The sequence below is a fragment of the Dendrobates tinctorius genome, unplaced genomic scaffold (assembly GCF_039654945.1).
Source record: "Dendrobates tinctorius isolate UK_male_01 unplaced genomic scaffold, ASM3965494v1 ptg000232l, whole genome shotgun sequence".
In the NCBI taxonomy this organism is placed as follows: domain Eukaryota; kingdom Metazoa; phylum Chordata; class Amphibia; order Anura; family Dendrobatidae; genus Dendrobates; species Dendrobates tinctorius.
In genome coordinates this window covers 13,376,492-13,403,074 of record NW_027361899.1, presented here as the reverse complement: position 1 = coordinate 13,403,074, position 26,583 = coordinate 13,376,492, and the positions used below count along the sequence as shown (strand labels likewise).

At 45.1% G+C, this 26,583-nt stretch overlaps 1 protein-coding gene across 2 annotated transcripts in view; it reads left to right on the top strand.

The window, feature by feature from the left end:
* Positions 1-3,678: 3,678 nt before the first annotated feature.
* Positions 3,679-26,583, top strand: part of TRMT61B (tRNA methyltransferase 61B) — a 33,535-nt gene continuing 10,630 nt past the window's right edge. Inside the window, exons 1-5 of one of the 2 annotated variants that reach the window (XM_073556343.1) lie at positions 3,679-4,331; positions 11,233-11,335; positions 11,610-11,800; positions 11,879-11,970; positions 14,311-14,525. In XM_073556343.1, the coding sequence (XP_073412444.1) occupies positions 3,975-4,331; positions 11,233-11,335; positions 11,610-11,800; positions 11,879-11,970; positions 14,311-14,525 (958 nt within the window). In that variant the 5' untranslated portion in view covers positions 3,679-3,974. Of the gene's footprint in view, positions 5,076-11,232; positions 11,336-11,609; positions 11,801-11,878; positions 11,971-14,310; positions 14,526-26,583 lie in introns of both variants that reach the window. The other variant, XM_073556342.1, reaches the window with a different exon arrangement.

Sequence of the window (26,583 nt, the reverse complement as noted above, 5' to 3'; positions counted from 1 at the left end):
CACAATGATGTAAATGGTTTTGGGCGGTAGAAGTTTCTGACACGTTTCCTTTAGAGAAGTCACACAGCTAGCTCAGATCACGGAAGCTACTCTCTGAAGCCAGCCATGTAACACAGCTGACGCCTGCACTGTATGGAGCAGATTCTGTTTCTGAGCCCACTCTATACCAGGATTGCACACATCTTACATACATGTACAGCAGATGTCACTAAGGGGTTAATGTTACTACTATAGAACAAAAATAGTTGGCCTCTGTTTGAAGACTTCCATTGAAGGAGAACTCACCACCTCTCGTGGCAGCCTGCTTCACTCATTGATCACCCTCACTGTCAAAAAGTTTTTTCTAATATCTAATCTGTGTCTCCTCCCATTCAGTTTCATCCCATTGCTTCTAGTCTTTACTTGTGCAAATGAGAATAAAGATGATCCTTCTACAATGTGACAGCCCTTCAGATATTTGTAGACAGCTATTAAGTCTCCTCTTAGCCTTCTATTTTGCAAGCTAAACATTCCCAGATCCTTTAAACGTCCTTCGTAGAACATGCATTGCAGTCCGCTCACCATCCTGGTCGCTCTTCTCTAATCTTGCTCCAGTTTTTCAATGTCTTTTTTAAAATGTGGCGCCCAGACCTGGACACAGTATTCCAGATGAGGCCTGACCAAGGAGGAGTAGAGGGGGATAATGACTTCACGTGATCTAGACTCTATGCTTCTCTTAATACATCCTAGTACTTTGCGTTTTTTGCTGGTGCATCACACTGGTGACTCATGCAGTCTGTGATCTATTAGTATGCACAAGTCTTTTTCTCACGTGCTGTTGCTTAGTTCTATTCCTCCCATTCTGTAGAAGTAATTTTTGTTTTTCTTGCACAGATGTAGAATCTTTCATTTCTCCCTGATAAATACCATTCTATTAGTCGCTGCCCATTGTTCAAGCTTATCTAGATCCTTCTGATTCCTTTCTCTGTCTTCTCTAGTGTGAGCTATCCCTCCTAGCTTTGCATCGTTTGCAAATTTTATTAGCTTACCTTCAGTTCCCTTATATAGATCATTTATAAAAAGGTTGACCAATACTTGGGCCAGTACAAAGCCTTGTGCTACCCACTTGAAACACTTTTCCAATTGGATGTGCAACCATTTATTACCACTCTTTGAGTACAATCACTGTGCCAGCTATGAATCCACCTAACCATAGCCTTGTCAATCTCACACTTGATAATTTTTTCAATAAGGATAGTATAAGATAACTTTATGAAATACTTTGCTGAAGTTGAGATGTACTATATCTACCGCATTTCCCTGATCCACCCAGTCAGTGATTCCATCATAGAAGGAAATTAAATTAGTCTGACAAGACTTGTTTGCTACAAACCCATGCTGGCTCTGGTTAATTACTGTATTCTTATCCAAGTAGTTACATACATGCAGTGTAACAATTTGTTCACACATCTTTCCTGATATGGAAGTAAGGCTCACTGGCTTGTAATTTCCTGGCTCTATTTTCTTTCCTTTTTTGAAGATGGGGACAATATCTTCTGGAACTTCTGTTCTCCAGCATTTTTCAAAGATTCTGGCTAGTGGTTCTGCAATTTCCTCTAACTCAGTACCCTAGGATGTATTCATCTGGACCAGGAGATGTAAATTAGCTAAGTGTTCCCTCACCATCTCTTTGTTTATGGATAGTGTGGATTCTTTTATTTCTTTGATGGCCCTATGAAGATCAGTTGATGTTACATTTTCTTTCTTAGAGAACACAGAAGCAAAATAGAAATTTAAAAGTTCGGCCTTCTCAACATCATTTTTGACCACTTCCGGCTATTAGCAACCTCTTCGGAGAATTGTGAAGCCCCTTTATTGTGAGCAACAGGAGCCATCGGCTTCTGTCAATACGGCAGCCTCCTCCCTGCAGCAGCTGTGCCTCTTCTCAATGCAGCAGCCTCCTCCCTGCAGCAGCTACGCTTCTTCTCAATACGGCAGCCTCCTATCCTTGCAGAAGCCTCCTGTCCCTGCAGCAGCCTTCTCCCATGCAAGGATCCGGCGAGGGATGAACCTTCCTCACGTGAAGCGCTCGGCTATCTCCCGTAGTCACATAGACAATAAATTGAGCGGAGGTTGAACACGTGATCTTCCACTCAAGGCGCATCTCCAGATCCTGGCAGTCGGGGTCCCCAATCCTTTGTGTAGGGATTAATTTTTTTTAGGATTATCCCTTTATAGAGGTCACCACTCTCCAGAACTAACTTTTAGGCTGAGTTCACGCGTGGCGTTTTTTTCGCGTTTCCACGGCGGTTTTAACCGCGCCATTTTGCCGCGAAAACGCGAAAAATAAGCATCCCATGCATTCCTATGGGATTCCGCAATGCTGTGCTAATGCTGCGGTTTTTACCGCGGCGGAATCGCTTTGCGGTAAAAAACGCAGCATGCTCATTAATTTGCGGAATCACGGCGATCCCGCACCCATAGGAATGCATTGTTCCGCTTACTTCCCGCATGTGGCTGTGCACAACATGCGGAAAGTAAGCAGAACAATTGCAGATGGCACCCACGGTCCAGAGGAGAGGAGGCTGTCCTCCGGGCTTTGGGTACCATATCCCTGTAAAAAATAGAATTTAAAATAAAAAATATTGTTATTCTTACATTCCGGCGTCCCGCGCAGCATTCCCGCCTTTCTCCACGCTTCCGTTCCCAGTAATCCTTTGCGAAAATGCCCGCGATGGCATCCGTTCTCGCGGTCATTCGCGCAACGTCATCGCGAATTACCGCGAGACATCGCGATCCCGCGAGAACGGACGTCATCGCGGGCGTTTTCGCAAAGGATTACTGGGAACGGATGCGCGGGACGTCGGAAGGTAAGAATAACACTATTTTTTATTTTTTTTTACATTCTATCTTTTACTACTGATGCTGCATAGGCGGCCTCAGTAGTAAAAAGTTGGTCACACTCGTCAAACACTATGTTTGACGAGTGTGACCAACCTGTCAATCAGTTCTCCAAGCGATGCTACAGATCGCTTGGAAAACGCTAGCATTCTGCAAGCTAAATACGCTTGCAAAATGCTAGTTTTTCCGCGGGAAAATCGCGGGAATTTAAAATGCGATTTTCCCGCGGAATGGAATTCCAGAATTCTCGCGGTAATTTCCGCGAGAGTTCCGGTACGTGTGCACTTAGCCTTATATGTTCACAGGTTTGTCCAATAACAAACAGCGGTTACTCCCCCACTCCGGCGATGCCTCGTCTCCAATTCCCGAGTCTTTATTGACAGGCTGCAGCAGTGATGTCGTAACTACCGCAGAAGTGACCGCTGCAGCCAATCACTGGGTTCCAACAATCCCAAAGAAAAACAGTTGAGGAGGGGTGCAGAATATACATATTTTGGTTTAAGTACATGACATTTTTCCAGTTTCCTCTATTTGGAGGGGAAGAAAAGTTTATTGTAGGAGAACAGAAATTATTTTGTGTCAAAAAATATTTGCATATTATAGTATAAAATATTTCTGCTGCAGACGCCATGAAAGCAACTTATCAATGTTAGTGGTGAACGGTGAGGGCTCATTTATCAATAAGGTCCCAAGCAGGACTTTGTCATTCTGTTCTGTTGGGCCTCTGCAGCAGCTCTTCCTTTTCCTTTCACAACCTCCTCTCCTCAAAGCCACCTTCTCTCTGCAGCTGCTGCAGCCTCCTATCCTCACAGGAGCCTCCTATCCATGCAGCTGCTGCAGCCTCCTCTCCCTGCAGCTGCTGCAACCTCCTCACCCTACTACAGAATCCTCTCACCGCAGCCTCCTGTCCCTGCAGCTGCTGCAGCCTCCTCTCCTCATTGCAGCCTCCTGTCCCGCAGCACGTGTCGTGTAACGCTGCGCACGGCCGGAAGCACTGCTCGCTCCCCCACGTGTGCGCTCTGCGCTGCCGCTTCCTTCTTGTCCCCGGATGATGACGCGCTGATCTGGGGAGATTCTCCGCCGTTGCCCCCGGGATGTCAGCGGTGTGTGCGGGGAGAAGGCTGTGCTCTGCCGCACTCTGGTGTCGGGCGCCCTCTGCTGGCAGTGCAAGGAATCTGCAGACGCGGAGACTCGGGGTGCAGCTGCAACATTGCATCACTTTGTGCTCATCTTCACAGGAAGGTCATGAAGCTGAGGGGCAGCCTGAATCCCCCCAACCTGCCAGTCCCCTAGGCATAAGGACGTGGAGGAGGAGGTCTCTGTCACCCCTGGACAGACTGAGTAGCATCATCCCTCCAGAATTTATCTCCCAGGAGATCAGAGATCTGCAAAGTCCAGAGCAGCTGAGCACCGCAGGACCCCCATCATCCTCTCAAGACCACCCAGAGCAGGTCAGACCCCCAACATCCTTCCAAGAGCAGGTCAGACCCCCATCATCCTCCCAAGACCATCCAGAGCAGCTCAGACCCCCATCATCTTCCCAAGACCACCCAGAGCAGCTCAGACCCCCATCATCCTCCCAAGACCACCCAGAGCAGCTCAGACCCCCATCATCCTCCCAAGACCACCCAGAGCAGCTCAGACCCCCATCATCCTCCCAAGACCATCCAGAGCAGCTCAGATCCCCATCATCCTCCCAAGACCATCCAGAGCAGCTCAGATCCCCATCATCCTCCCAAGACCATCCAGAGCAGCTCAGACCCCCATCCTCCTACCAAGACCACCCAGAGCAGCTCAGACCCCCTTTATCCTGTCAAGAGCATGGACCTCATGGTATTTCTGAGCATCTGCCTTCCCAAGAACCTTCAACATCCCACCAAGAGAAACTGTGCTGCCCCCCAAATTCATCACCCCAAGACTTTGCACCTTTCCAGGGTGTCCCCTTCCAGTCTGGAGATCTGCTCCTAGCGGAGTACAACCACGGGCGCTACTCCATGTTCCAGAAGATGTTTGTGCTGAAGGACTCCGGAAAACTGGTCAGTAATTGGGGGGCCATCAACTACACAGACTTACTGGGCAAACTGTCCGGGGAGAAAGTCAGGACTTCCACTGGGCATCAGTTCTTCCTGAGAAGACCCTCGCTTGATGAATATGTCTTGTACATGAAGAGGGGGCCCACCATCTCCTATCCAAAGGTCCGTGTCCCCGTGATGTAGTGCGGCAACTTGTACTATGATTGGTGATTATCGTCTTGTCCTTTATAACTAATGCACCAGTTGGGTCGAACAAGACGGAGCGGGTGCAGGACTCGGCATAAGAGAGCGGATATATGGTAGATCCAGCTGATCGACATTTGGGTTCTTGGAGAGATTTGCTCTTAGAGCACATGGTTCTTTGATTATCCCTTTCCGTTATCAATATCCTCTCCCATCCCTCGGGTCATCCTTTTTATTTTTATTTTTGTCTAAAGGTGCTAACCTTGTAACTGTGCAGCATTCTGAGTCTTTTCATGCAATTGAGATCTCTGCCATTCACTGACGACAATCAGAAGTTTTGCAAATAGTGACAAATTGAAATTCACTGTATGGAAGAAAAGAAGAAAGAACTAATGAGTGATTCAAGGGGTATTTTATGTCAGACACCTTACTCAGAAAAAGATATTTGGCTTTCAGGTGAAATTTACGGAAACTGTAAAATGTTCCTGCTGCAGTGATATTTTCTCTTGACGGTTGGGCAATCAGTAGAAGCCGCGACGGTGATTTCCTCATCTCAAACAATTTATTGGAAAAAAAGCAACTTGCCCTGGAGCATCAATTAAAGTTGACAATGACGTCTCCTGCTGGTCACAAGAGGAGTTATCGTCTGCTGAGACATGGTGTCCCTCTCTTATTGGAGGGCGTCCCTCAGGTCATTGAGGTTCTGGGGTACAGCGTTACGAGCCTCTACACGGAGACTCGGCTGATCCCATAGGTTTCTCTGGGATTCAGGTCTGGAGAAAGTGCAGCCGCTCCATGTGAGGTCCCCCCAGTCTCCAGCAATCGCTCCCCAATGATGCTCCCTCGATGACCTGGAGCATGGTCGTCTATGAAGATGACATTAGGTGTTGTCCGTGCAGAGGCACAATGACTGGAGTAATGATGTTATTCCAGTAGTAGGGGCTTGTCACAAAGTGCAGGCAGTTCTGTACTGACTACACCCACCTGCCCACACTAACACCATCACAGGCTTGTCTGGTGACAAATGGCTGATACACAGCGCCCTCCTATATGTCTCTAACATCGTTGGCGGCCGTGATTTTTGCTCAGCATGAATCCACTTTCATCAGTGAACAGCACTGAGGCCACTGGTCCCTCTTCCAGCGTAGATGCTCCTGTCACATGGTGGTGGGGTCCGGTACCTTGCAGGGCGTCTAGAACGCAGACCACACTCATGTAAATGGGTTTGAATGGTCTGACGTGACACTTGGTCGCCTCTCACCTCCCCTAGATATGCCTGGAGTTGGGGGGCATTCATCATCCAGCCCTGAAGGGCATTGTTCACAATGAAGGGTCCTCAGTGTGGGATGTGACAGAGGACGTCCCCTTCTCTGCCGATCTGTGACTCTTGAGTCTCTGTATCTGTCACCTGCTGATGTCTCTGTGACACTGAACTCAGTGGCCTCTTCTGTCACATCCTCCCTGAAGCCTCACAACGGCGAGGTCCTGGTCACCAATTGTTAGGCGTCATCTTTGCTTCATGATGAGGAGGACGGTTTAATACCAATTCTAAGTGAACCCTGACATTTATTGGCCGATTCATGGATCAAACACCTGCTGTGAATTTTTCCATTAAGCTCCTTGTTTAGAGAACAGAAAGTTATGAAAAAAGTACTGAGACATTGAACAGTTGAACGTGGGCATCCGAAAGTTTAGAGACTTCACATTGAGGTCCCCTGAAACGGTTACAGGGCATTTTAGGATCATCCTGAAGTTTCATCTGAAAGTCAAATATCCCTAACCTTTTATGAGTAGTGTATGTAGAAGCCGGACCCGCAGTGCCTCCGGTGATGTGGAGGTGGTCACACATGTGCAACAGTCTATGTTTATTTCTAGGGGAGTTACAAAAATTGCCGAGCAAGCAATTTTGGGACTCATAAAGGGGTAAATGGAGAAAGAATTATATGGGCCGACACCTCACCATTCCAGACAGCACCTTCATCAGTGAGCTCCTTTTCACAGTCTAGTGGAAAGTCTGTAGCTCTCAGCTGATTTATGAGACAGTCCACATCATAGATAGTCTGTAAAAGTCAAATGGTGCAACATTTTCAATGAAACCCAATCGCAAAGTTGATTTTTAGACCCAAATACAGGTGCTTCTCACAAAATTAGAATATCATAAAAAAGTTAATTTATGCCAGTTCTTCAATACAAAAAGAGAAACTCATATAGAGTCATTACACACAGAGTGATCTATTTCACGTGTTTATTTCTGTTAATAAAACACCAAAAAATATATAGGTAAATGTATTTCAAATGCTTAGAGCAATGGCACCTCCAAAAATCATAAACCCCCAACAAAAGGAAAAGGAAGCTTTATGCCATAATTATTCAAAAGATACATATTTTATTTAGTTACAATCTAAAAATGACAGTGCAGGCAATTCAATCAATGGGGACAGAAATACAAAAAGAACTGCATCCAGATATTAGTATAATGAAAGGAATGGTATATATCCATCACATTAGCTAATCATATACAGCAAGAAACAAATCAATGCGCCAATGAGATATGGACAAAATAATCCAATATAAGGAGCAGAACGATGCTTTCCAAAAAATTATATGTATCATCCAACCTCAAATTAAAAGGCAGCAGAAAAATGGGAATATATCCCATATCAGGCTGCTTCAGGTTTACTAAGTAGATATCCCTACACCATTTACATGTAAAAGAAAGTTCCCATGAATCATAGAATCGTAGAGTTGGAAGGGACCTCCTGGGCCATCTGGTCCAACCCCCTGCTCAAAGCAGGATTCGCTAAATCATCCCGGTCAGATGTCTGTCCAGCCTCTGTTTGAAGACTTCCATTGAAGGAGAACTCACCACTTCTCGTGGCAGCCTGTTCCACTCATTGATCACTCTAACAGTCAAAAAGTTTTTTCTAATATCTAATCTGTGTCTCCTCCCATTCAGTTTCATCCCATTGCTTCTAGTCTTTCCTTGTGCAAATGAGAATAAAGTTGATCCTTCTACAATGTGACAGCCCTTTAGATATTTGTAGACAGCTATTAAGTCTCCTCTCAGTCTTCTCTTTTGCAAACTAAACATTCCCAAATCCTGCAACCTTTCCTCATAAGACAGGGTTTGCAGACCTGTCACCATTCTGGTCGCTCTTTTCTGAACTTGCTCCAGTTTGTTGATGTCTTTTTTAAAATGTGGTGCCCATAACTGGACACAATATTCCAGATGAGGTCTGACCAAAGAGGAGTAGAGGGAAATAATGACTTCACGTGATCTAGACTGTATGCTTCTGTTAATACATCCTAGAATTGCATTTGCCTTTTTTGCTGCTGCATCACACTGTTGACTCATATTCAGTCTGTGATCTATTAGTATACCCAAGTCTTTTTCACATGTGCTGTCACTTAGCCCTATTCCTCCCATTCTGTATATGCTTTTTTCATTTTTATTGCCCAGATGTAGTACTTTGCATTTCTCCCTGTTAAAAACCATTCTGTTAGTTGCTGCCCACTTCTCCAGTTTATTTAAATCTTTTTGAATCCTCTCTCTCTCTTCTCTAGTATTAGCTATCCCTCCTAGCTTAGTGTCATCAGCAAATGTCATCAGAATATTAGAAGCTAGTGCCAAGATGGTCATTATTATCAAAACAACATATGCATCAAAGTGAAAAAGACATTATACCTGTAAGCGGCAGGCACCCCACCGCGCGTTTTGCTTTTGGCTTTGTCCAGGGGAATGTTCTCTTGATAATAATGACCATCTTGACACTAGCTTCTAATATTCATGGGAACTTTCTTTTACATGTAAGGATTTCTACTTAGTAAACCTGCTAAGTTTGAATTGCCTGCACTGTCACTTTGAGATTGTAACTAAATAAAATATATCTTTTGAATAATTATGGCATAAAGCTTCCTTTTCCTTTTTTTGGGGGGTTTATTTCTGTTTATGATGATTATGGCTTACAGCCAATGAAAACCCAAAAGTCATTATCTCCATAAATTAGAATACTTTATAACACCAATGTACTGGACTGATGCTAGGTGGCGCTAGTATACAGCAGGAAAAAGAATACCTGTGGCAAACGGAACAACACACCACAAAAGTTGTCAAATTAAACTATAAATAAGAGTAAAGATGTTTGCGCTGGGATTATCCTCTATCAGAGAAGGATAATCCCAGTGCAAATATCTTTATTCTACTTTATAATACCAGCTTGAAAAAATGATTTTAAAATCTGAAATGTTGTCCTACTGAAATGTATGATCAGTAAATGCACTCAATACTTGGTCGGGGCTCCTTTGGCGTCAATTACTGCATCAATGTGGCGTGGCATGGAGGCGATCAGCATGTGGCACTGCTGAGGGGTTATGGAAGCCCAGGTTGCTTTGACAGCAGCCTTCAGCTTGTCTGTTATGTTGGGTCTGGTGTCTCTCATCTTCCTCTTGACAATACTCCATAGATTCTCTATGGGGTTAAGATCAGGCGAGTTTGCTGTCAATCAAGCACAGTGATACTGTTGTTTTTGCACCAGGTATTGTTACTTTTGGCAGTGTGGACAGGGGCCAAGTCCTGCTGGAGAATGACATTTCCATCTCCCAAAAGCATGTCGGCAGAGGGAAGCATGAAGTGCTTTAAAATGTCCTGGTAGACGGCTGTGCTGACTTTGGTATTGATAAAGCACAGTGGACCTACACCAGCAGATGACATGGCTCCCCAAACCATCACTGATTGTGGAGACCTCAGACTAGACCTCCAGCAGCTTGGATTGTGGCCTCTCCACTCTTCCTCCAGACAATGCAAAATTTACTTTAATCTGAAAACAACACCTTGGATCACTGATTAACAGTCCAATTCTTTTTCTCCTCGGCCCAGGTAAGACGCTTCTGGCGTTGTCTATTGGTCATGATTGGCTTGACACAAGGAATGTGACATTTGTAGCCCATGTCCTGGATACGTCTGTATGTGGTGGTTCTTGATGCAATGACTCCAGCAGCAGTCCTTCTCAAACCTACCCCTTCTCTGGTGGAGGCAGATAAGGTGCTACCAGGGAGTAGGGGCAGAATTCAACCCTCTCCTCAAGTAAACCCTGAGTCTCGGAGTCCTCCCAGGAGGAGGTATCAGGGGCGTGTGGTGGTTCCCCCTGTATGTAGTGAGGGTATGAGTTTGGAGACACGGGGGAGCACCTCTGTGGTCTGTTCCTCAAGGAAATTACCATCTGTTGGCAAACGTACGCGTGGAAATAAATGTTCAGGTCTCGACGTGTGTGTGAATGCGTACGTGTGGCTGTCCACCAAAAACATCAGGAGGAAGTACGCATCTGGATGCTGGTGTTCTAAAGTGATCCGGCCGTATCGGGTGTCGGCCATTCTCAGCCCAGGGACTTTCTAGCTGTAGTTACCCCCATTAATGCACGTACAGAATATTTTCCACAGCTCGGCGCTCTGGAGATTTGTTGTGAACAGCCAGCATCTTTAGCAATGACCTTTTGTGGCTTCCCCTCCTTGTGGAGTGTGTCAGTGACTGCCTTCTGGACATCTGTCAGGTCAGCAGTCTTCCCCATGATTGTGGAGCAACTGAAACAGACTAAGGGACCTTTTAAAACATTTAGGAAGCCTTTGCAGGTGTTTTTTGTGAATCTAATTTTCTGAGATGACTTTTGGGTTTTTATTGGCTGTAAGCCATAATCATCAACATTAACAGAAATAAACACGTGGAATAGATCACTCTGTGTGTAATGACTCTATAGAATATAGGAGATTCAGTTTTTGTATTGAAGAAATGAAATAAATTCAATTTTTGATGATATTCTAATTTTGTGAGACGCACCTGTACATGCATTTAAGTAAAAAACAATCCCCAAAGGTTGGGCACTGGTACGCTGTCGCCCTTTTATTCAGTGGGTCAGGGGCTTTCCTGCTGTTCGTCAGTGTCGTGGTATGTGATGATGTCCTAGTAAGCCAATGACCTCCAATAGGGCTTGGCTCCTTTTTATTATACCTGTCACCATGACAGAAACGTGACACTAGTGTGAACAGATCCTAACGATGCTATATGTTCAATGAATGGTCTGTGATTTACAGAAATATACATTTATTTTTTTTTCTTGAACACTGACTGTCCTTTCACTTCCAGGACATTGCCTCCATACTGATGATGATGGACGTTAGTCCCGGAGATGTGATCCTAGAAGCTGGGTCAGGCTCTGGCGCTCTGAGTCTCTTCTTGTCACGTGCTGGTGAGTTTGCCATTTGTTTAGTCTGATGTGAAGGAAAACGCACCATAAGCCGCTGAGATGGAGAATAAAAATCAAATGCGATTTTGCAGAAAATTTTGTAGATTTCAGAGGTAATTATGGGGTCATAAATCACATGTGCTCACTTGTTGAATAAACTCCCCAGAGTGTGCACCCCTGTTACATCTAGAGCTGCACTCATGATTCGGACTGCAGGAGAACAGATGCTTTATGGCATCCATTGTACAGGTTTTCACATTTCTTCCCTCCATTCCAGTGGGGCCAGCGGGTTGTGTCCATAGCATTGAATTACGTTCTGACCATCACCAAGTATCCAAGAGAAACTTCTCAAAGTGGAAGACAGCGTGGGAAATTCGGAGCAGACGAAGTTGGCCGGATAATGTAAATTTTATCAACAAGGACATCCGGGACGCTATGTCTGACATCCGGTCTGTAGGATTCGATGCAGTGAGTATGAGGTGGACAGGTCTCCTACAGTAGCGGCCATTGCCCGTCAGGTTCACTCATCGTGTCTCTGATTTCCAGGTGGCATTGGATATGTTGAACCCACAAGTTGCATTACCAGCAATAATCGGGAATCTGAAGCAGGGGGGCGTATGTGCCGTCTACATCACCAAGTAAGTTGGCTGCTGCTGCAACCAATGCCGGGAACTGCACCAAAACACATGATGGACTTCTTGTTTTGCTGAGGGGTATATAGGTGTGTGCCACACATAATACTTAGAAAAAGTTTCCAGGGGCGTCATGTTATACCCGCACAGTCTTCCACCCCAGGAAGCTCCCCCGGCGCTGTGTTCCCGCCCCCCTTGGCGCACTGTCTCCCCCCCTCCAGGCACACAGTCTCCCCCACCAGCACACAGTCTCTCTCCCCCTCCCCCCCACAGGCGCACAATCTCCCCCCCCCACAGGCGCACAATCTCCCTCCCCCCCACAGGCTCACAGTCTCCCTCCCCCCTCCGGCGCACAGTCTCCCTCTCCCCACTCCTTACGCACAGAGGAAACTGTTTTATTTTTCTGTCCATGTGGACATATTAGGTCTTGTTTCCTGTTGGATGAGTTATATTTGTTAACGGTTATATTCTGCGCTGCGTATGATGGAAAGGTTTTATTTTTTTTTCTGTTGGGTTATTTTTTTCTCTTAGTTGATTTGATTATTGCAATATCAATTTTATGTAGTTTTTTTTTATTATTTGCATTTCCAGACCTAAATCTTTTGCATTTTTATGTCAGTAGAGCTGTGAGAAAGAAGATGTGTATTTTTTTTTTTAAATAGTATTGTTTTTTTTTCTTGACGACTTTTTGATTATTATTTAGTGAAATGTGTTTTTGTGGTGTGGGAAGATCAAAACAACAGCAATTCTGCCATTGTGTCTCATGGTTTTTTTCTACAGGATAAATAACATAAATCATTTGAAGAAAAAAATGTACTTGGAGAACCACGAGTAAACAACTATAACATCTTTATTGAAAAATACTGAAATACATATAAAAACATAAAAAACAATGGGAAACCACTAGGAGGAACCACAACCAGCATAAATAGATCAGTGCTAAATTAGTGTGAGTCTAATCGCTCATGGAGCACCCAAATGGTAGCTGCTAGTGACATATGTTTATTAGATTATTCATAGTTAAGATCATAAAGAGCGTTATAAGTTTTTTCCTGGGTTTAGCACCGCAATCCTGCACAGGTATTAAGTAACACTGTTTATCTCTTTTTATGTGCTGCTATAACACTATTTATGATCTTAACTATGAATAATGTAATAAACATACGTCACTAGCAGCTACCATTTGGGTGCTCCATGAGCGATTAGACTCACACTAATTTAGTATTGAGCTATTTATGCGGGTTGTGGTGCCACCGAATGACTTCCCGTTGATTTTATATGTATTTTGTATTTTTCAATAAAGACTTTACAGTTGTTTATTCTTGTGGTTTTCTAAGTACATTTTTTTCTCATATGAATTTTGTTGCTTATCTACTGAACTTTGTCCATGTGGAATGTCGATTTTCGACAGACCCAATCAGGGGTGCACATGCATTTGTAATGTAACTGTTGACATTTTTGCTAAGGATAAATAGCGTCTTAGGTTGGGGTCACACATGAGAGAAACACGGCGGAGTCTCGCATGTTAATACCCGGCACTGCAGCCGGCATTCAGGAGCAGAGCGTGCGGCCGCATATCAATACATGCAGCTGATAGCTCCACTCCTGAGTTCCTCGCGGCAGAGTCAGGTATTAGCATGCGAAACTCGACCGTATTCCTTGCATGTGTGATCCCGGCCTTATAGTTTGGATTGTACCGATATGGCGCCACCAATTATATGTACAGTACTTTTTCTTTCCTATAATAGCATTTTGTAAGGGAACATGGGGGAATTGATTCTGGTCCCATGCCTTGAAGTTCCCCGTTACAGGAGTGCTGTAAGAGCATGCTCATACAGAGGGGGTTTTTTACATGAAAATCTGCTTCAAATGCTCTTTAAATAGGAAATATATTTTATTATTCATACAGAAATTTTTAATATTTTATAATTTTTTTTATAAGGTTAAGTTTTGAAAATTTTGCTGCGGGTTAAAAAAGCAATAAGTCACTTCTTTAATGCAGATTTTCCTGATATCTGCACCAAACTTGACGCTTAATTCAATAAGCTCGAAAAAATAATGCGTGAAGAAACTCAAAACTGCATTAAAGAAATACATTAAAACTGAAAACCTTATTAAAAAAACTACTTAAATTCTGACATGGATTTTGCTTGAAAAGTACTTTGGATTTTTCCATCTCCATTAAGGTCATGACATGTGACTATGATGTTTGTAGATCATTCACGATCCTAGACCATGTGTAGCGTGTTTGTTCCGTGGTCTGTCACCTTTGAGCCACTCGGCGTGCTGTAATACTTGTCTTCTGCCGATTGTAGATTATACAAGCCCCTTCTTTAACTTCTGCAGCATCACACAGGTGATTGATCTTCTTGAGGGCATTCGGTCTTGTGAACTTCCCCTATTGTGTGAAAAGGTTATGGAAGTCAGCATTACCGACTGGCTGGTAGCCCCCTCTCTACGTAAAGATGGCAGCTTCTCCAAGAGAGTAGATCCCCTGTGGAATTGGACTTCTGAAAGCCAAACTCCAGAAAAAGGAGATGAAGACAACAGGCGGACAGACGGTAAGACGATTTACGTTAAAGATGGCTGTACGCTAGCAATTGACGGGCGATTTATGGAGGATGTAAAATTTGTCCTGCCTGGTTGGATTTTTTTTTCCGTCATTCTAGGATGCTATGATATAAAAATTCATGTCAAACGACCGATCTGCATCCTATCAATCGGGTCACGCAGACACAGATTTGTGATTTGTAATTTTATTTAATTGTATTATGTGGTGCTGTATTTAGTATAAATATATATATATATTTTCCTACATTCAACACTTTCACTATCAGGACAGTGCTGACACCTCTGATAAGTGCTGACAAGTTCATGTTTATAGCTGAAAGTCTGAAACAATCGGAGATGAGACACTAGACAAATAATAACAAGGATCACCGGCCTCCAAAAATAATTTTTAAACATACAAAAAAACACCTGATTTTTACTGACTGCCTAGGGATATACTGTATGGTTTGTAACCCTGGACACTTACTATATGTCCATATACAATGTATGGAGAAAAGTATATGCCCCTCCAGGAGCTTTTCTGACCCCCCCCATCCTACATCCATAGACATTAATATGGAGTCTTCCCCTCTGCAGATATAACGGCTCCCGCTCTTCTGGGAAGAATTTCTACAAGACTTTGGAGGCGTCTCTGAGAAATTTTTGTTCATCCATACTGAGGAGCTAAAAGTCCCACAGACATCTCAAAAATCTTGCAGAAAGACCAAAGGTGTTGGAGGACTTTAGGTCCGGGCTCTGTGCGGCCTCTCATGTTCACCTCCATGTCTGTATGGAGCATGTGCACTGGGTACAGTCATGGGGGGCAGATAAGGGTCTTCCCCAAACTGTTCCCACAAAGCTGAAGCTACAATTGTCCACAGTGTCTTGTGCTGAAGATTAAGATTTCCTATCACTAGAGCTGAGGGTCCAAGGCCGCCCCCTGATAACAATCCCACTGCATTATCCTCCTCCACCACCATCTGTACTGCGGCACAATGCAGTCAGGGGGTAATGTCATCCTGGAATCACCAAACCCAGACTCCTCCAACAGACGCAAAGAGAGAAGTGCGATCCGTCACTGCACAGAACACGTCTCCTCCAGAGTCCAGTGATGGCGGCTTTATACCACTCCATCCGACGCTCACCATTGTGCTTGGTGATGTACGCTCTTTAACGTTACAGCGTCTCCACTTTTTGGCTGAGTTGCTGTGGTTCCTTCCACTTCTCAATAATATCACTCACAGGTAATGGGCAAAGATTCAGGAGGAAGAAATATCATGAACAGACTCATCACCCTGGGGTCTCCTGTTACAGGACCACACTGGTTTCAGTGAGCTGTGCACCAGCAGCCATTCTGTCATACAGTGCCTTGCGAAAGTATTCGGCCTGGAACTTTTCAACCTTTTCCCACATATCATGCTTCAAACATAAAGTTACCAAATGTAAATTTTTGGTGAAGAATCAACAAGTGGGACACAATTGTGAAGTTGATCGAAATTTTTTGGTTATTTTAAAAAAAAATTTGAAATTCAAAAACTGAAAAGTGGGGCATGCAATATTATTCGGCCCCTTTAACATAATACTTTGTTGCGCCACCTTTTGCTGCGATTACAGCTGCAAGTCGCTTGGGGTATGTCTAACAGTTTTGTACATCGAGAGACTGAAATTCTTGCCCATTTTTCCTTGGCAAACAGCTCTAGCTCAGTGAGGTTTGATGGAGATCGTTTGTGAACAGCAGTTTTCAGCTCTTTACACAGATTCTTGATTGGATTCAGGTCTGGACTTTGACTTGGCCATTCTAACACCTGGATACGTTTATTTGTGAACCATTCCATTGTAGATTTTGCTTTATGTTTGGGATCATTGTCTTTTTGGAAGACAAATCTCCGTCCCAGTCTCAGGTCTTTTGCAAGTTTTCTTCTAGAATGGTCCTGTATTTGGCTCCATCCATCTTCCCATCAATTTTAACCATCTTCCCTGTCCCTGTTGAAGAAAAGCAGGCACAAACCATGATGCTGCCACCACCATGTTTGACAGTAGGGATGGTGTGTTCAGGGTGATGAGCTGTGTTGCCTTTACGCCAAACATATCGTTTGGCATCGTTGCCAAAAAGTTCGATTTTGGTCTCATCTGACCAGAGCACCTTCTTCCACATGTTTGGTGTGTCTCCCAGGTGGCTTTTTGCAAACTTTAACCCCTTCCTTACCGATGAAGTAATAGTACGTTATCGGTATGGTCCCCCGCTTTGAGGTGGGCTCCGGCGGTGAGCCCACCTCAAAGCCGCAACATGTCAGCTGTTATGAACAGCTGACATGTGCCCGCAATAGGCGCGAGCAGAATCGCCGTCCGCCCGCGCCTATTAACTAGTTAAATCCCGCTGTCAAAGCTGACAGCGGGCATTTAAATAGCATTTCCGGCCGCCGGGCCGGAAATGACCTCATTGCCGACCCCCGTCATGTGATCGGGGGTCGGCGTCATGTTGCCTGGACAACCAGAGGCCTCTATGGTTGTTCCAGGCATATGGCTTTCAGCGCCACCCGGTGGTCGGCACTGAAAGCACAGGAGTAAATTTGCTACATATGGGCGATCTGCTCATCGCCCATATGTAGCAGAGCCGATCGGGTTGCGCATGCTTCTAGCCTCCTATGGAGGCTATTAAATCATGCCAAAAGTAAAAAAAAAAAAATGTTTAAAAGTAAAAAAATATAAAAAAACCTAAAAGTTCAAATCACCCCCCTTTCACCCCAATCAAAATAAAACAGTAAAAAAAAAATCCCACATACACATATTAGGTATCGCAACGTTCAGAATCGCCCGATCTATCAATAAAAAAAAGCATTAACCCGATCGCTAAACGGCGTAGCAAGAAAAAATTAAAAACGCCAGAATTACGTTTTTTTTGTCGCCACGACATTGCATTAAAATGCAATAACGGGCGATCAAAAGAACGTATCTGCACAAACGTGGAATCATTAAAAACGTCAGCCCGGCACGGAAAAAATAAGCTGTCACCCGACTGCAGATCACGAAAAATGGAGACGCTACGGGTCTCGGAAAATTGCGCAAATTTTTTTTTTTGTTTGTTTTTTTTTAGCAAACTTTGGAATTTTATTTCACCACTTAGATAAAAGAGGACATAGACATGTTTGGTGTCTATGAACTGTAATGACCTGGAGAATCATAATGGCAGGTAAGATTTAGTATCTAGTGAACCTAGCAAAAAAAGCCAAGCAAAAAACAAGTGTGGGATTGCACTTTTTTTGCAATTTCACCGTACTTGGAATTTTTTTCCCGTTTTCGAGTACACGACATAGTAAAACCAATGGTGTCATTTAAAAGTACAACTCGTCCCGCAAAAATTAAGCCCTCATATGGCCATATAGACAGAAAAATAAAAAAGTTATGGCTCTGGAAAGAAGAGGAGCGAAAAATCGAAAAAAGCTCCTGTAGTGAAGGGGTTAAACAACACTTTTTTCATGGATGTCTTTGAGAAATGTCTTTCTTCTTGCCACTCTTCCATAAAGGCCAGGTTTGTGCAGTGTATGACTGATTGTTGTCCTATGGACAGACTATCCCACCTCAGCTGTAGATCTCTGCAGTTCATCCGGAGTGATCATGGGCCTCTTGGCTGCATCTCTGATAGTCTTTTCCTTGTTTGAGATGAAAGTTTAGAGGGACGGCCGGGCCTTGGTAGATTTGCAGTGGTATGATACTCCTTCCATTTCAATATGATTGCTTGCACAGTGCTCCTTGGGATGTTTAACGTTTTGGAAATCATTTTGCATCCAAATCCTGCTTTAAACCTCTCCACAACAGTATCACGGACCTGCCTGTTGTGTTCCTTGGTCTTCATGCTGCTCTCTGTTATGATTGTGTCACCGAGGAGGAGAGCAAGCCCAAGCTAAGCCACAGAAAACCAGAGAGGTTGGTAACTAAGCAGATTGCAGACCCCTGATCCTATCCACACAACTAGCAGCAGCCGTGGGTGGAGCGTGCCTACGATGATCCTAGACGCCTCGGCACAGCCGGAGAGCTAACTAAGCCTAAAACAAGAAAGGGGAAATCTAAACTGCTCCAGAGCAGACCCAAAGGAATAGATAGCCCCCAAAAATATATTGTCGGTGAGACAAGATGAAAACACGAACGCAGGTAGGAAAATAGACTGAGCAAACGATGGGGCCCACACTGACTAGACAGGACAGGAAAGGAAAGAAACTGTCTGCAATCACGCAAAAAACCCTGCAAAAAGGTCCAACACGCCTGATACAAAAATACTGAAGTCGCACGACTTCGCCCACTATATCAGCACTCTGGTATATTCTGAAAGCAGAGCAAAAAGAGGCCAATCTAATAAGGGACAAAAACAAACTGGCACAAGCAGTAACATATGGATGGTGATTCAGCACAGCCCCAGCCGGAGCTGGCTGACCCACACAAAACTGAAATGGACAAAACCAGATCAAATGTGAACAGAATAGCAAAAGAACACTTAGCTGCGCATGCAGGGACTGAGCTGGAAACTAAGACCTCAGGCGGCAGGATAAAATCACCAGCAGGGATAGAGGGAGTCGGCTGTCTTAAATCCAGTCTGAAACCCCAGATCTCCAATCGTCGTCCTCATTATCAGGTGGCAAGCCACTGTTAATCAGATCAGCTCCATTACCTCCTGTAACCACCAGAGGGAGCCCAGGAAGAGAATTCTCAACGCCTCCGTCAACCTGACCAGCTCCACCACCTTCAGCAGTAACCAGAGGTAGGCCAGAAAGCGAATTCACAACAGTACCCCCCCCTTGAGAAGGGGTCACCGAACCCTCATCCACGCCACCAGGCCGATCAGGATGGGCCCGGTGAAAAGCACGAACCAATCTATTGGCATGAATATCAGAGGCAGAGACCCAAGAATTATCCTCCTGGCCATAACCCTACCATTTGACCAAGTACTGGAGTCTCCGTTTAGCCAAACGAGAATCCAATATTTTCTCTACCTCATATTCCACATTGCCTTTAACCAATACAGGGTCAGGAGGCACCGCTATAGGAACTACTGGCTCCACAAACCTCTTCAACGGAGATTTATGAAACACGTTATGGATCTTAAACGTAGCTGGAAGAGCCAATCGAAAAGAAACAGGATTAAGAATCTCCAAAATCTTATAAGGTCCAATAAATCTTGGCTTGAACTTTGGAGACACAACCTTCATAGGAATATTCTTTGACGACAACCAAGTCATATCACCCACTTTAAACCGGGGACCAATGGTCCTATGCCGGTTGGAAAACCGTTTGGCTTTTTCCTGAGAGAGGGACAACTTATCCACCACTTGGTCCCAAATCTGCTGCATTCTCTCTACCACAGTGTCCACACTTGGGCAGGTCGAAGATTCCACTTGCCCTGAAGAAAATCGAAGATGAAACCCAAAGTTACAGAAAAAGGGCGACATCAAAGTGGCAGAACTAGCTCTATTGTTTAGCGCGAATTCGGCCAAGGGCAAAAATGAGACCCAGTCATCCTGATCAGCAGATATAAAACATCTCAAAATGGACTCCAAAGTCTGGTTTGTTCTCTCAGTCTGCCCATTGGTCTCAGGATGAAATGCAGAGGAGAAAGATAACTGAATTCCCAGTTTGGAACAAAAAGCTCTCCAAAATCTGGAAACAAACTGGACTCCTCTGTCCGACACAATGTTCTCAGGAATGCCGTGCAACCGAACCACCTGTTGTAAAAACAAGGGCACCAACTCAGAAGAAGATGGCAACTTTGAGAGTGGTACAAGATAGATCATCTTAGAAAATCTATCACAAATCACAGATAACAGTCATTCTCTGAGAGACAGGAAGATCGGAAATAAAATCCATTGAGATATGGGTCCATGGCCTCTTGGGCACCGGCAGGGGCATCATCAACCCACTAGAACAAGAACAGGGTTTGGCCCGAGAACAAGTCCCACAGGACTGCACAAAATTCCTGACATCACGAGATAAGGCAGGCCACCAAAAAGACCGACTCACCAAATCTCTGGTACCAAAAATACCTGGATGACCAGCCAACGCGGAGCAATGAATTTCAGACATTACTCTCTTCCTCCACTGGTCAGGGACATACAATTTTTCCATGGGGCAACGTTCAGGTTTGTCCTCCTGAAATTCCTCCAGGGCATGTCTCAAATCGGGTGAGATGGCGGAAAGAACTACACCCTCATTTAGACTGGTAGTAGGCTCGGTCACAATAAGAGAATCCGCAAAGAAACTCCTAGAAAGGGCGTTCGCCTTAACATTCTTAGTGCCCGGAAGAAAAGAGACCACAAAATTAAAACGCGTGAAAAACAAGGCTCACCTAGCCTGTCTAGGATTCAAGCGTTTGGCTGATTCAAGATAAATCAAATTCTTGTGGTCGGTGAGGACCACAACTTGATGTCTAGCTCCCTCCATCCAATGTCTCCACTCTTCAAATGCCCATTTCATGGCCAACAATTCCCGATTCCCCACGTCATAGTTACGTTCAGATGGGGAGAATTTTCAAGAAAAGAAGGCACAGGGATTCATTTTGGAAGTCACCGGATCTTTTTGAGACAAAACGGCTCCTGCACCAATCTCAGAAGCATCTACCTCCACCTGAAATGAGAGTGAGACATCAGGTTGCCGTAGAACCGGAGCAGAAGTGAATCTCCACTTAAGCTCCTGAAATGCCGAGACTGTCTCTGGAGATCAATTCACCACATCAGCGCCCTTTTTGGTCAGTGGTTTGACAATACCAGAAAAATTACTTATAAATTTACGGTAGAAATTAGCAAAACCCAAAAACTTCTGGAGAGCCTTCAAAGAAGTGGGCTGAACCCAATCATAAATGGCCTGTACCTTGGCCGGGTCCATTTCAACAGCCGACAGGGACAAAATGAATCCCAAAAATGAAATCCTCTGTACACCAAAGAGGCACTTCGATCCCTTAACATACAGGGAGTTTTCCCTCAAAATCCAGAACACAGTCCCGACATGTTCCACATGAGAAACCCAATCACTGGAAAAGATCAAAATATCATCCAGATAAATGATCAAAAACTTATCCACAAAGTCCCGGAAAATATCGTTCATAAAAGATTGGAAGACAGAAGGGGCATTAGTGAGCCCAAAAGGCATCAACAGGTACTCAAAATGTCCCTCCGGAGTATTAAACGCCGTCTTCCATTCATCCCCGTGCTTGATGCGAATACGATTGTACGCCCCCCTGAGGTCAAGCTTGGTAAACCAACAGGCACTTTTAACTCTGGAAAATAAATCAGGGGTAACGGGTACTGATTTTGTTAAGGGAATGATAGTCAATACAAGGCATTAATGAACCATCTTTCTTGGCCACAAAAAAAAACAGCACCTAAAGGTGAAGAGGATGGTCTAATATGACCCTTCTCCAACGACTCCTTGATATAAGATCGCATAGCATCATGTTCGGGTACCGATAAGTTGAAAAGCCGACCCTTGGGAAATTTACATCCGGGCATAAACTCAATTGCACAGTCATAACTCCTATGAGGAGGCAAAGATGCAGACTTACTCTCACTAAATACATCAGAAAAATCAGCCAAATAATCAGGAATATCATGAGACTGAGGAGAGGTGGAGAAAACAGGAGTGTCACTAAGAACACACTGACAACCCGAACTCACCACAGACACAGATTTCCAATCCAAAACAGGATTATGAGTTTGCAACCAGGAAAAACCCAGAACAATAGTATCATGCAAATTGTGCAACACCAAAAATGTACAATTTTCTTGGTGGTCCGGGGCGACCCGCATTATCGCCTGGGTCCAAAACTTGGGTTTATTCTCCTCCAAAGGACAAAGGAATAGCATCAATACCCCTCAAAGGGATAGGAGTCCGCAGGGGTATTATGGGAAAACCACAACGTTTAGCAAAGTCTAAATCCATCAGATTCAAAGCTGCTTCTGAATCTACAAAAGCCTTAGCGGAAAATGTAGACAAGGAGCAGATCAGAGTAATTGCCAAAAGGAACTTAGGCTGTACACTGCCCACGGCAAATGTGTGAGCAAAACGTTTTTCTCGTTTAGGGCAGACAGAAATAGTATGAGAGGCGTCCCCACAGAAAAAACACAGCTTATTACGCCTTCTAAACTCCTGACGTTGCGCCCTAGACAAAACCCTATCACATTGCATGGGTTCAGACGTTCGTTCAAAAGGCGGCAACGCCTCTCGTGAAGTCTTACGTTCACGTAAACGTCGATCAACTTGAATGGCCACTGACATAGAATCGTCAAGACCAGAGGGAACCGGAAATCCCACCATAACATCTTTTACGGTTTCTGCCAAACCCTTCCGAAAGAGAGCTGCTAGGGCATCGTCATTCCATTTAGTAAGTAGAAGACATCACCGCAGACTCCTGCCTCCCACACGCTACCAGCCCCTAACTGGGACTTTGCAATTAAGCTTCCTGCTGTTTACCTTGAATCTTCTATTGAATATGGTTTGAGAAAGACCTAGGATTAGGTCGAAACTTAACCATATAATACTCACCTTTGGACTATTTCTTTTTTGTTTGCGGTGTTTCATTATTTGATCTATTGGAAAAATCTCACATGAATTAAAAATCATAAAAAAGACTCTTTTGCAAAGATTATTTATTTTCTGAGTGCGACTGTCCATCCATTTACTATTCCATTTAGTAAGGACCGCCCACGTTCGGAATTTTTGACAATATAACTCTGCAGAATCCTGACCCTGGTTCAATGCCAATAAGGTTTTCTCAGCTTGATCAATAGCATTAGGTTCATCATACAACAACCCCAAGGCTTGAAAAAATGCATCCACATTAGTCAGAATAGAATCTCCAGGTGTCAGAGAAAAAGCCCAATCTTGGGGATCGCCGCACAGCAAGGAGATGACAATTTTAACCTGCTGCACAGAGCTTCCCGATGAGTTAGGCTTCAAGGCAAGAAATGGTTTACAATTATTTTTAAAATTCAAAAATTTAGACCGATCCCCAGAAAACACATCAGGAGTAGGGATTTTTGGTTCAACAGCAGATGATTGAGCGAGATAGGCAGAAATTCCCCGCACTTCAGCAGCGAGCTGCTCAACACGATCAGACAATTGCTTAATCTCCATTAAAGAAAAAAAAATCCTCCTACGGCACCAGAGAAAAAGAGGAAAAAATATATTTAAAAAAACAGGATTTTTGGGTTGCTTACCGTAAAATCTGTTTCTCGGAGCCTTCATTGGGGGGACACAGAGACCATGAGTGTATGCTGCTGCCACTAGGAGGCTGACACTATGCACAGAAAAAGGTTAGCTCCTCCTCCGCAGTATACACCCCACCGACCGGCACTAATTTCTTCAGTTAGTGAGAAAGCAGTAGGAGAATTAACAAAAAAGATTGCAACAGAACAGACAACTCAACTGTAAGTAACAAACATAAGAACAGGAGTTGCAGAACATGGGAGGGTGCAGTGTCCCCCAATGAAGGCTCCGAGAAACAGATTTTACGGTAAGCAACCCAAAAATCCTGTTTTCTCCCTCACCCATGACAGCACCACGGAGAGAGGGGGTCCGCCCATCAAGGACAGGAACCTACAGACAAAAGAGCGGCACCTCTCCTCCGCCCCCCAGTTGGGTTCCTGTCCTTGACGGGTGAACCACGGCAGCAGGAGCGCAGCGCTTACCGGAAGGTGAAGATCCGGGACCGTCCCGTCCGCGGTCAGACAGCGGGAAGGCCCCTGTCGCGGCGGGGTCGGTTGCCGAAGCCGCCACCGCTGCAGCTGAGGGGCTGTCCAGGGTGAGCGGGCGGGGAGGACCGGGCCGCCGCTCCGGGAGGAGTAGGGGCCGGGGGACGCCGGTATAGGGGCAACGCCGGGTACAGAGGTGTACCAAGATGGCGCTGCCCCGGAAGTAGAATGAGGAACTTCCGGGTCCCCGCGGTCGGCACATGCGCAGTGCGCACTCCCCGGGGGAAGCAGCGGTGCAGGCCAGGAAGACAGGTGACGCCAGGGCGGCTTATTTAAATTGGGAACGCTAAAGCAGCCTCAGGGCTGGAAGCGTTCAGGCGCGATGGATAGCGACCAGCATGAGGAGCTACAGCAGCCTAAGCAGCAGCAGCAGCAACAAAGGCAGCATCACCAGCGCCGCCAAAAGGATAAAGACTGACGGGGGAGCAGGTCCAGCAGCCACTCCACGCAGCAGTCTACTGCAAGGAGCAAGTCACCTGCCGTGGATCGCCCAGTGAGGGATTTGGATCCACTTCCAGAACTGGTACCTGCAACCGCGCATGAGGGGTAAGTGGATCTTCGTGAATGTTCCCCATTGTAATAGACTTCTTTCCCTTATCAGGGAAAGAAGAAAGAAAAGACCAAGAACAGGGAATGCCCCACCTGTGGGAAACCATTACCAACGCCCTGGGAGAAAAAATTGTGTGACTCCTGTATACAGGAGGTCCTCGGCGGTGAAACCCCGGATCATGCCGCAGACCTAAGGGCGGTAATCCGCTCAGAAATTCAGAGTGCCCTTTCATCCAGAAAACGGGAAAGGAAGGGAAGGAAGGGGGACGTGGTGATAGAGTCCCAATCAGACAGCTTATCGTCAGGGGAAGTCACCTCCCATACTGTAAATACCGACTCGTCATCCTCCGATGAGGAGACGGAAGGTCGTCATTGTTTCCCCCTGGACGAAGTGGATGCCTTAGTAAAGGCGGTAAGATCCACTATGGGGGTGGAAGACCCCCGGACTGATAGATCAGTCCAGGACATTATGTTCGGGGGACTGAGTCAAAAGGGTATTTCCGTTAAATAAGAACGTCCAAGGCCTCATAGATAAAGAATGGGAAAAACCGGATAGGAAAAGCTCGACGGTTCCTTCCATCAAAAGGAAGTACCCATTTGAGGAGGAAGCATCCAATCATGGGATAAGGCCCCCAAACTAGACGCGGCGATAGCCAAAGCTTCAAGAAGGTTTGCACTCCCCTTTGAAGATATGGGTACCCTGAAAGACCCGTTAGATAAAAAAGCGGATACCCTACTTAAGGGCACCTGGGAATCAGCAGGGGGAAACATCAGGCCGGCGGTAGCGGCAACCTGTACCTCCAGAGCTCTTATGGTATGGATAGACCAATTGAAGAGACAGATAAGGGAAGGGGTTCCCAGAGATAAAATCCTGGAATCCATGCCAATGATAAGAGGGGCGGCAGCCTTCCTGGCCGACTCTTCGGCTGATTCCATAAGATTGTCATCTAAAACAGCAGCCTTGTCGAATGCAGCTAGACGAGCTTTATGGTTAAAATGATGGCCTGGGGATCTCCAGACAAAAATAAAATTATGCGCCATTCCCTGTGAAGGAAAATTCCTCTTCGGGGAAACCTTGGATGACATCCTCGAAAAGGCAGGCGACAAAAAGAAAGGCTTCCCAAACCTAGGACCAGTGACCGCCACAGGCTTTAAACGGTCCTTTCGGAACAAAAAGTTCTTCCAGAGGAGACCCCCGAGAGACCAAAAATGGGAAGACAGAAGAAGGGACAGGGGGTTCATCTTCGGTAACTCGTCCCGGGATAAAAAACCCGCCAAGTGACTGTGGGCCCAGGGTGGGAGGGAGACTAAGTTTTTTCCTCCCAGCCTGGGAGAAAATATCCAACAATCCCTGGCTGATAAATCTTGTAAGATCAGGATTAAGGATAAACTTTTATTCTCTCCCGCCGCAAAAATACATAATTACCCCGATAAGGTCGTCAAAAAACGAACAGGACGCCCTCGAAAAGGAGGTTCTGAGTATGTTGGACAAAAAAGTCCTACAGGAGGTTCCCCCACAGGAGAGAGGCAGGGGGTTCTACTCGCCTCTCTTCCTGGTAACCAAACCAGACGGCACCTTCCGCACCATCATAAATTTAAAAAGACTGAATTGCTATATCAAGAACGAAAAATTCAAGATGGAATCGATCAAATCGACCATCAAAATTCTCTTTCCGCAATGCTTTATGGTGGTCCTAGACCTCAGCGATGCCTACTACCATGTCCCCATTCACAAAGAATCCAGGCAATACCTCAGGCTAGCAGTCTCGATAGCAGGAGAAATAAG